The sequence below is a fragment of the Pholis gunnellus genome, assembly GCF_910591455.1.
Source record: "Pholis gunnellus genome assembly, chromosome: 12".
Lineage (NCBI taxonomy): Eukaryota > Metazoa > Chordata > Actinopteri > Perciformes > Pholidae > Pholis > Pholis gunnellus.
Genome location: NC_136539.1, coordinates 19,980,035 through 19,992,176, shown reverse-complemented (window position 1 = coordinate 19,992,176; position 12,142 = coordinate 19,980,035). Strand labels below are relative to the sequence as shown.

At 41.6% G+C, this 12,142-nt stretch overlaps 1 protein-coding gene across 1 annotated transcript; it reads left to right on the top strand.

The window, feature by feature from the left end:
* Positions 1–1,920: 1,920 nt before the first annotated feature.
* dusp19a (dual specificity phosphatase 19a) lies at positions 1,921–6,355 on the top strand (the record flags this gene model as incomplete). The annotated part of the gene is made up of 4 exons (XM_079170603.1): positions 1,921–2,143; positions 3,597–3,643; positions 4,147–4,299; positions 6,149–6,355. 4 exons carry the CDS (start codon positions 1,921–1,923, stop codon positions 6,353–6,355), a joined length of 630 nt encoding a protein of 209 aa, XP_079026729.1.
* Between the last annotated feature and the right edge of the window lie 5,787 nt (positions 6,356–12,142).

The window sequence follows — 12,142 nt, the reverse complement described above, 5'->3', positions numbered from 1 at the left end:
CGATTTTTATGAAACTTGGTGGAGGGGAGAAGCATGGGCCAGTGAAGAAGCCATTACATTTTAGAGTGGATTGACTGTGGCGAAGGTCTACACACTTGACTGCCCCTTTAGTTCACTCCCAAAACATAAGCTGATGTGGAAAATGAGTGGAGACCATGTCTGAAGGCAAAAATGACACTCACCTTTGATTGGGAGACTGTCAAAATACAGTAGGACACAAGCTCAATACACCTCTTTTGCCACCTTCTTTTCCCTTTCTAAGGCTGCATTAGAGAACATCTTCACACTCATCACAAACATTACCAGAGTCCACTTGGAAGCAGACCGAGACTCTTTTTTGCAGGCGGTCTCGGCCCAATTGTGTAGTCTTCATGGAAGCTTTCACACCAGCACAAACTGAGCTGAACGGGCAAATACACGAAAAGTGCAACACAAATACACATATTATTATAATGAATGTGAAACAGGTTTATTAAAGTCATTGTTTTTAGTAAATCATTTACAAAATGTCTTAATCGAAATACAATTTCAAACTACAGTTTCTGCAGACTTAAATTAAAGTCTTTAGCAGCTCATAAAAGCAGGGATGTGGCTCTCTCTTGTGGGCCACACTGGAAACAACATCCTCCACCGATACACCCATTCATATTATAACTTTTTAATCCTGATGTGAAGATTATTAATATTGTCTAGTGCCATTATGTTACAAATAGGTTGCATGAATCTGTAGTTTTGTTTGGTGTGTTTATGAGCTTTTTTCCCAAAATGAGATCAAAGACACCACCACCAAAATGTGCCATGTAGTTTTTTTTTATCATATATATAAAATTAACTTTAATTGAATTGACTTTGGTGTAGGTCTGTGGTATTCGTTATGTACTTGGTAGATGTGTCACTGTCACTAGTGACAGACAGACAGGCAGCAGGTTTCATGTTACACTGCAGCAGTTCAGTCTCACCTCCAGCAGAGTCTATCCAGTTCACAGCTTAACCCAGACAGACCGACTACAGGACTACAACTAGTAAGACTGGCTTTCTTCTGGACCTGGTCTTAAGTGGACCAGGTTTAGTCAGCAGTAGGAACCTGGACCAGTCATGAGGAGGTCTTACTGAACCAAATGTGATGACGGAAGAAGTGTGTTCCCTTTCTGGAAACTGAACTGGATCACCACTCTTCTCTGGTTTCTGGTGTTTAAACTGGACTAGAAAGTGAACCAGTGGCATTCTGAACCAAACCGGACCAACGCTGAGCATCTGAAGAAACAGGTTTTTTTGTATAATATACACACTATACACAAAATATCTCATGTATAGACTAATTTCTCTGCTAATAGTATTGTTCTAGCTGTGTTTACGATGTTCACCATCTTAGTTAAGCATGTTAGCATGCCAACATTAGCTAATTAGCACTAAACACAAAATACAGGTGAGGCTACGCCAAAGCTGTACTTGTGTGTTGTGCAGGTGTTTAGTCACAAACTAAAGTATTTTACAAATTCAACTTTTAACCTGATGGATGAAAACTTAGAAAAACTCCTACACTTCATCCTCAGGGGAACATGAATGTTTTAACTAAATTTCATGACAATCCATCAATTAGCTGTTCACTTAAAACCACAAATGTGAACGTCCTAGTGCCAGACAGTTGAAGATGTTGAGATTTTAAACTGGATAAGTTAAAACTTACAAAACTATATTCCCATCATCCTCAGCTGTACTTTGTGTTTAGTGCTAATTAGCAAAACTAGCAAATATTGAGCATGTTACAACTACAGTGTATATGTATTGTTCTGTAATTCTCTATTCAACTTATCCTAATCTGTCATAGGTTATCTATTATAAATATCAATCAAACTACATTTCATGTGTCGTTTCAGGTTCACTCCAGTTCAGTTTAGTTCAACCTGGTCTGGTCTAGTCATGCAGTCCCTGACTGAGGAGATCAAGAGTTTCTCTCGGACGCGGCTGAGGAAGCAGTGCACCCGCGTGACATCGCTGAGCGGCCGTCGGATCATCGAGACCTGGAAGGGCTCTACGATCACCGTGGTAGAAGACCCCGCCCCCCCAGAGAAGATGCTGGGATACGTCCCCGACACATCCTGGGACCTGCAGGTCGGCATCGTCAAGCCCTACCTGCTGCTGGGTGAGTGAACACGTGACACATAACGACTGGCTGGACCACTGTCACCCCCGTGTTGACCACTAGTACAGTTCTGTCACGAGGCTATTTCCCAAATTCTGTGAGAACAATCGGAGATGGCCTTCCATCCTAAAGTCCACCTTCAGTCATTTCTGATTCAATTTGTGTGAAAAACGTGAGGAAACAGAGGAAATGGGCAAGTTTGGACGAAGAGGTGGATGGTGAGACATGTTTCTGTGATGTTTCAGCTCCAGTTCCAGTTCAACTTGTCCAGTCTGGATTGCACTTTGTCTAGTTATTCCTGTTGTCTAAATCATTACAATAGTTCCAACAACCATCAAGACCAACAATGGGAAACAATCCCAAATTTGAGTCTGTCATTTTACTAACTACATCAGTATGAACTCAGCCAAAGATAAAATACAACACAAACAAACTCATAAACCTTTTTATTTCATGATTCCCTTTGCACCACAGGTAACTCCTCTCCTTCTTGCTTTTGACAGCTTGACAATTAATGTAAAGCTGTTCCTCAGGGTCAAACATATTGTCTTCTATGAAAAAGAGATCTGGCAGCTGATTTACCTGTTATGTGACACGGGCTTTGGAATAAAACAACATTAATTTACAGATACTGTTTGACCTCCACAGCAAGGATGTATGTGGCGAATTAAATGTATTACCTGCAAGCTTGTGTTTAAAATAATGATTGCATGCATTGTAATCAGAAGAAAATAAGAATTCAATAAATATTGGAAACATGCGATTACTAATAATTACATGAAATGTAAGAGAGCACCAAGCTAGCAAAATAAACACTGGCTGGCGCCCAGGTGGACCAAATACATGTGGCTTTTAACTGCTGTAGCAGCTGATAACAGAACAGAAGACATCAAGTTGTCTGAAAGATTATTTTGATGGTATCTGTAGACTATATGCTGGAAACATTTCTCAGCAAAGATGCTTAGTAATTGAACAAATACATTTCGAGTGTCATATGCATGTTTTACAAGTGAGGTGCCACTGCAGTTGTGGTGACTTGTCTACTTCCAACTACAACCTGGGTTTGTCTATAAAGCAGCATGACCCACCGAGTAGCAGCTCCACTCGATGGATGGGTCCACTCCCTCCCGCCTTGCCCTGTCCTGTCCTGGGAGTCACCTTCAGTTCACCAACACTGACAACCGCCACCGGCTCAGAGTAGAGGGTAACATGAGCCCAGACGTGGGGGAGGACAGAGGGAGAGATGACCCAACAGGGTTCACTGGTTCACAGGTGGAACATAAATGACCCTTTGACCTGCAGTAGACACAAACTCCTTTTCAGGTTAACTTGGTTCAGCACCCTGGACAGCGTCTTGTGCCAAACAACGACAAACCCTGAACTATACCTAACTTTGTGTTTGTATGTATGTGTGTGTGTGTGTGTGTGTGTGTGTGTGTGTGTGTGTGTGTAGGTTCTCAAGATGCTGCACATGACTTTGGCACTTTGAAAAACCACAAGGTGAGATGACCCAAAGCATCATGGGAATCCTGGTGGCAAAAACTCAAAATATGTTTATGTACGTGAGAAAAGGAATAAAGAAAACAAAAAACAACAACTAAAGCAATTTCAAATGATTTGTTTCATACAAAACAGCCCTAGAACATATATTTTACCTGTGAAATGCCAATTTATAGCTTTTTCTGTTTGCCTAGTTCTAGAAATAACAATATATGACAAAAAGTACATTTGAAAACAGATCTTTTTTTCTCAGTTCCTGAGATTTTACAAAACGGTGACGTATGCTGCTCAGTGAGGGTCAGTAAAGTTTACAGGACGACCTTTCTCTTTGATCGTTCAGTTTAAATGTCACAGCAGAGCTGTCGCTATTAAGTAGTAGTGACAAAGTTAAAGCCTGAATAAAGAAAGTGAAAACAACATTTTATGGCTGTACATCATCATCATTACTCCTAAAAGAGATCTTTATCAAGATGAAGTTACTACCTCGTCCTCTTCCTCATCAGGTGTCTCACATCCTGAATGTGGCCTTCGGGGTGGAGAATGTGTTCCCCGACCTGTTCATCTATAAAACCGTCAGTATTCTGGATCATCCCGACGCCGATGTGCTGCTTCACATCCAGGAGTGTTGTGACTTCATCCAGCAGGCTCGCAGCGAGGTAACACATCACTCTCACTACTACGGGTGAATTAATTAATCCATTCATTGACACACAGTCCTCAAACACAAAGAGCGATATAAACCGTATAAAAATAAAGATACTGTAAACTAAACAAATAAGGGAGGTGAGAGCTGATGCAGCTCAGGTGAAACCACATGACCGGATCAAGTCCTACAACAGGAAACAATCTCATAATATCAAGTAAAGGGATTATGGGAGTAAGGAGACAAATGTAAGGGTCTTAAAATGAGGGTTGACATGTGACACATGTTTCGACATCTCCTCTCCTCTCTCCTGTTGTGAATAATAGATGTTTAGTTTTGTTCATGATTTATTAAACTGCACACAGATCAGATCTCAGTGTCATACAAGCTTTTAGCAGCGAAGCCTGCGGCTCACCTTAACATGACACCACACACACACACACACACACACACACACAGCGAGTCATTAGGAAGTCCTTAGGGGTGTATGATTACGCGAAGTGTGTGTGTGTCTTCATTATGATATTGTTAAGTGTATGTATGTAGTAATTCCAGCCCTGATAATCAAACTGATGCCTTTACAATGAAATGCAGGGTCAGATTACCCAGCAGGCCATTTGGCTGGTAATGACCTTCACACATTGCCGCTGCAATGACAATGACATGAATCATGTGACTGAGTTCATGACTGCAGTACAGATTCATAAAGTGGTGGAGGATGCTAAAAGGTTAAAAGGGTTTTTGCAGCATTACGACCCGAGTGAAAAAATGTCCTAAAATGTTCAAGCATTATAATATATATGTTAAAATATTCTGATGTGCCTGAAGTAAATTCTATTTTTTTTCAATCCAAGGTTTCGTGTCGTGTCTTGACATTTTGGGGTATTTTTTCGAAAGGTTTGGGCTCTAAAAACCTGGACGTTCAGGAACGTTATACTACCAATGTATACCACAGTTCTTTAGTTGAATATTACAAACCTTCAAACTGATATTTTCAAGTATGTACCTGAACCTAACAGCTCTTAAACCCAATCAGATTTTCAAATTTCTACCTGTTTGTACACACATTTTAAAATTGAGTTAGTCCAAATTTAACACAATTAACACATTCCGGTCTAGTTTCACCTGAATGTTCAGGCTTGTACACATGCTCTTCTCAAAATTCGTTTGTTTTTGGTGAGAGAAAAAAAATACAAACTTGTCTGTCTTGATAGTGGCATTTTGAGTAAAACTCATGTTTTCCGTTCTCTCAGTGGTCAGATGAGAAGGTTGATACCGGCTTGTTTCTGTCTGCAGTAAGCACAGACCTGATGCGAGGCTCAGCCTGAAATCGGGGGCACAGCTGTGGCGAAAACCTTCCATGAGAAGGGAAATAGAGGCTGTAATGGAGAGGATAATGGACACAAACAAACAAGCAAGCTATCCATTAACTAAACAGCACATCAGTGATGGAGCCTGTTGTGGTGTAAAGCTCAACAGGCTGAAGTCGTCTCTGTGCTGTTGGTCTGTAGAGCCCTCTAATGTTCAGAGAGCGTCCCTGCAAATCATGTTAGACACAGTTAGAGACTAGCTGATGAACGTACTGGAGCATAGAGCAGCTAAAGAGATATTTCCCTCAGGAGTTGGTGGAGACCACAAACAGAGCTGAAAGAGAGTGACTATTGGACTATTCATCAGGTGGACACTGTGTGTTGATCTGTTTCTGCTGGATGTGTTAATAGGCAACTGTTTGCCAACTTTATAACAAGATAATATGTTTGGTATGTCCGTGTTTTTTATCGTCTTGTAGAGTTATTCTTCCCCCAAGTGGCTAAAATCAATTTAGCTTCAAATATCAATATTTCCTTCTGTTTGTCTCTCAGAAAGGCGCGGTGTTGGTCCACTGCAACGCCGGTGTGTCGCGGGCACCGGCAGTTGTCATTGGCTACCTGATGTCATGTGAAGGCCAGTCCTTTGACGCCGCCCTCTCATTGGTCAAATCGGCCCGGGCCGCCTCGTCCCCCAACCCTGGCTTCTTGGAACAACTGAGGGGCTACAAAACGGCGACGATTAACGGATCCAAACACTGAAGGAGGAAGTGAAAATGCCATATAGGGCAGTAAGATAGTTTAAGAACAAATAAGTTTGACTTTAATGAGAAATATTTCATGTAATTCCAAGACTTAAAACAGGCCATATTTGGGATTTTTGCAGTGTCTGTCTTTGAACAGAGACGGGTCTGGTTCTACTCTGGATTAATGATCCAGAATAATCAGACTAGATGATATGACAATGTGAGATTGATACTGTTTAAAATACTGCACACCACCTAAACTCTTTAAAATGGGTTCGGCATAAGATACCACATGCTGGAAATCCATTCATTCAAATTCCAAAAACACATGACTGTCTTCCTCCAGCAGTATCTATTAGATGTGGTTTTATTTGTCTAGGATTTGAGACAACAATGCATTATTTTCTTGTTATTATTAACGATGTCTTCTTTGTGTTTTGGCGTTGTTATTCTCATAGTCACGTCTGTGTTTTGTTGAATTAGATTAAATCTCTGTGGGGGGAAATTAGTTCTCTGCATTTGAACGATCTTCACTGTTTCGGAGCGGTGGGAAGCCACAAACTCCAAAATGTTTTATTTCTAAGCATGAAAATTAATAAAAACTTGAATGACAGAAGTAAAAATGTTTGCTGTAACTGCTCACTGTTATTACTGTTATCACTGGTGACCTAGCGGTGTGGTTGCAGGTTCACGTTACCGCAGTTTTACAATGTTGGAGAACTACGGTGGCCTTCAGGTAACCTAAAATTGCGAAAGGCTCTCTCTGGAGCCAGTGTTTGGGTTTATCGTTCTGGGCCACTGTAGAATCATGGCGGTGCAACATGGCGGACTCCACAAAGAGGACCAGCTCCCTATATAGATATGAAGGACTCATTCTCAGCTAACGAAAACACGATTTTCAGTCAGGAACACTGTCATCATAGATTTTTATCCATTTATTGCAACAAATTGAAATAAAGTTACGCTGCTCCGCTCTTAAAATGTTCCCTGGATTAGCCAAGCAGCTTGCCAAGCCAAAACAGGGAGCACCGTGCATAAACCCCTCGGGTATACAGGAGTGAGCCCAAAGCTAGACTTTGAATACTATAAAAAAGGTGGAGGATGGGGCGGAGGGGGCAAAGCTTTGCCAGCAGCACATGTGGCTGTAGCAGCATTGGTGGAGCAATGATCAGTGACGAGGGAGTCATATTTAAATAGACCGCCTTGAGGTGAGAGTGGGCTGTGTTTGAACTAACGCGATGCTTCATTTAGTTTCAGGTGATTATAAACTAATGAAATCATATTTATGAATACATTCCATTAATAGATCCCCCAAAATGGCCTTTAAACTGGATTTAAACCGCTATGCTACTTCTCCAGCAGCAGAGAAAACATTGTAAAGTGCCCTCTAGGGTGGCTTTAAAATGAAAAAGACTCGGTGTCTGTGCGCGAAATACCCGGTGGCAATCGTGGGGTCCCCGTTAGTGCTCCAGTGTTATTATGCTGAAGTCTCACCCAGACTTAATACACAATGTAGGCCTACACGATTTCATGGATGCAAGCCGAGACAATCAACTAGGCCATACAGGCTTTGCACACACACCACCAAGTCTAATATCATGCACAATAATACCATTTACACAACAACACAACAGCTATGCCCTGCAACAGAATCCACACAACTGAGGACACTCGTCTCTCTCTCACTAACCCGAAACACACACACACACACACACTCGAACTCGACACATGTACATGTGTGTGTGTTGCTGTAAAAACTCGACTGCTTTTAAGGTTGTACGGGGTAACTAAACTACGCGTCATTTGCATTGCAAAAAAAAAACATTTTGCAATTTGAATAATGAATAAATGCATCCTGCGCCCTTTCTTTGGCCCTTGCCCCTCAGTCTGAGTTTGCCACTGAGTTTAGGTGTGAAAGCGCTCTGAGCGTCTCGGTCTGTCAACTGGTGAGGACGAGGACTTTTTGCTTGGGTCCTGTTAGCTTTAGCCTCAGTCTGTTAGCATGATATCATGCCATCAACTGCATATTTATGAAAACAAATCAGCTGGAAACAATAAAATGTCAACCAATTCATGGCGCTAACGCTAGGCAGCTAGCTACAGTTTATGAAATTGTTAAAACTTTTCACTTCAGTCAGCAAAATCAGTTGTTGCCGACTAGAAATGAGAGTCTGCTTTGGTTTAACCCTGAATTAAATCAAGGACCAAAATTACCATGAATTTCAATGGTAAACCTGCGCTGCTATATCTATAAATTGTAATCTATAAACTGCACGTGTCCTGTGCAAGTGGTTTAACATCCTGCTGCGCACACACACACACACACACACACTGACCCTCCTTTCCTGTCTGCAACCTCTTGCTTAAAAAGGAGAGAGACCCCTCTGCATGAAGAGAGAGGGAGCGAGAGAGCGTCAGCGGCACTCAGAGGGACTGAGAGCTGTGCTGAGCAGCATGTGGATGAAAGCAGGGGGAAGTTGCTGTGGTTTCTGCTGATGATGGGTTCCTTCTGCTCGGCTCTGAACAGTAGGGTGGCGGTGGTGACGGTGATGCCACGGGACAAGTCCCCGGTTCAGACAGGGACAGGTCAGTCGGTCACTTTCTAGCTCTCTATAACTGCTAGATTCTCTAAATTACTTAAATGTCCTCCATGCTTGTCATCATAAATTGGCCCATCATTCTGACATTCATGTGATATTTAGCCATGAGATAGTTTTGGTGTAGTTGTGGATATCATGCGGGCAGTGTGTATTGCACAAATACTGTAATGAGAAAAATTAAATATGTAAGATAGTGTATCTCAGAGGGCGTTTACTGTGTTGTGCTATAAAATGACCTTAAAATTAAACTATTTAAACGTTTTTAATATGAAAGTTATTGAAATGTTTTTTTCTTACATTTTTCAATTAACTTAAGGAGAAGAAGTAGATGCAATTTTTAGATATTTGTTTACTAGTTAATTGAACTTTTGTTGTGGAAAAACATATGAGATTCAAACTATTATTTAAATTAAAGCAGATTTCTTTTCTATGATCTGAAACATGTCTGGAGGGGACCTTTAAGACGCAGTTAACAAGATTAAAATGAACAAAAAATAGTATGTGTTTTATAGCTTCTTTCAGATTAAAGTCTAAAAATAAATCTCCCAGCTCTGCCCATTTTGTTTTAATTGTTGCCTCAACAGCCTTTTGACAAACAAAGACCTGAATATATTACTGAAACACACGGACACAGACACTCAAACTTCTCTAGCCACTCACATGGTCTAATTAAATTGTCTCTTCAGTCTTCATTACTGATTATGAAGAACCAACAGTCAATTAGCCAGCTGACCAATCAGACAGCACACTGTTGTCATGAGGGTTTGTTTATAACGACAAGAGAAGCTCTGTTGGACAACATGGACACACATGGACACACACCTGTAACACACATTAACATACTGTTAATTCTACTGTTTAACCCGTGATCATCAACACCAACCCATGTGAACCCTTCATCATATTAATGGGATGTAATTCGTAGATATCCCACATAATCAGTCCGTATGTAATCCACGTAATCATGAACCAGAAAGTATAAAGACTACAAAGACTCACTGGGCAAGGGGGGAAGGTGGATGGGTCTTCCAGCCAGGAGACCGCTGTTGGTGCCCAGTGTGTTTAAATATTTGTCACGTAACTTCCGTTAAGTCATGCCACTTCTGTGATTATTTTAACCCAAACCACAATCTTTTCCCAAACCTAACGAAGTAGTTTTGTTGCCTAAACTTAACTATGTTGTTTCCTGTGAAGACGGAGGTTTATTTAAAAGAAAATGTATTTATGTAACGAGCGGAAATAGACACGTGTTGCTGGACTTTCGTAACGCACGAAAAGTAAGGAGTAACCTTTTTTCCGTCGTATGATGACACGTTGCCTCGTTAATCCAGATAAACCCAGTCCAAACCAAGTTCACCTGGACTAATCCGTAACAAACCAGGTTGGACTTTTTCAAGCCCCTTACCCTAACCGTAACCATCATAACTAAATACCCAATTTCAGAACACATTGGCTATCTGTCTGTACGACGGATAATGAATCTCTCAAACAGGCCTTTAAAGATCTGTTCCAAAAGTGAGGACCGACCAGCCAACATGTCTTCACCTTCCAAAGATGTCCTCTCTGTCTTCAACTCACATTGGTCCTCACATAGATACTTGTACACACACGCATGGTCTGTTTATTCAGCCCCTCTGTGTACTCGCTCCCACACAGTCTTTATATTCTGCATTTTCTTTCTTTTTCATGTTTTTGTCTTTTGTCTTTGTCATTTTCTGCAGCCTCCACGTAGCCGCGTCATTAATGCTAACTACCAAATATGGACAGGAAGTGATGAAATGCTGTAAAACAGAGAAAATGTATGCATGTTTCATTTGAGTTTTGTCTTACAGATATAAAAAAGTCAGTGCAGTAAAAATTGAATTAAGATAATAAATAATAATGAATTGAAATATCACATTAAAGTACAAAGTTGTCCGTTTTCAGACTGTTTCAGTTGCTGCTGTGGATCCTTTGCTTTACGTCTTCCTGGCTTTTTCTATTTTTAGGTCTGACTTTTAGGTCGGGTCAGTTTTATGTGGAAAGATTCTCTAAAGAGCAGGTGTAGTAAAACTTACAGTACTGCATAGGATCATCAAAGAGGCAAAGAAAGTCACTCAGAGAAACAACTAAATATTTGAAATAGTTGCAGTGAAAGACATCAACTATTCCAGTTTTCAAAAAAAGGTTTCCCTTCCTCTTCTTCTATCAGGGGACTGTCTACAGCCAATCAAGGCAGTGAGTTGGCTGCACCATCCAATCAGGACCAGGTGCAGCATCAGGAGGCGTGAGCTTGGAACCACCAACCACTGTGCTGTGAAAAACCCCAAGACCGTGTAAGAAAAACGTTCACGTCAGAAAATATACATATACATAAATAGTCCTAATCTACGGCCGAAAGACAGCATCACGAACTGGAGGCTGTGGAGTTTGAAACGGGGGAAGCAAGGATACAAGACGAGACACCACTGAGTTGCATTATGGGAAATGTTGCACCCAGTGTCTTTGGATCTTGACCACACTCGTAACTAAAATTGAAGACATCTCTGCTGTTTGATTTTGATCACAAATGTGTTAATCTATCCCTCACAACTGCCCCGACTTTGTGTTTAGACATAGAGTACTGTTTCCATGCACTCCCCAGGGGATGAACCCTTCAGATTTTAATGACTTCCAAATAGCACCAGCCTCAGGACAACAAGGAGTAATGACCATGGCGGCCTCTCGGGGGCGCCAGCAGGACTGCAGACTGATTGTCTGGTTGTGCCACTTGACTGGAGAGGTTTTGTGACTCTCTTTTCAGGACCATTACATCATCACTGACTAAATACCACACACACACACGCACACACACGCACACACACACACACACACACACACACACAGAGGCTCACTCTCATGCACAGCACACACACACACACACACACACACACACACACACACACACACGCACAGAGACTCACTCTCTCTCATGCACAGCACACACACACACACACACACACACACACACACACACACACAGCTGAGCAGTGTGCAGCGACACACACATACGCGCATTCTCACTCTCAGACGCAGCGGGTGAGCGAGGGGAGGACAGATTGAGATGCCTGTGTGCTGTTTTTCATCTGAACGCAGTGTAAAGTTATGTGCTTTTGAATTTGGGGGGGGGGTTGAGGAAGAGGAGGAGTAGGAGGGAGGTCTGTCAGTTGCAGGATTCCATCACT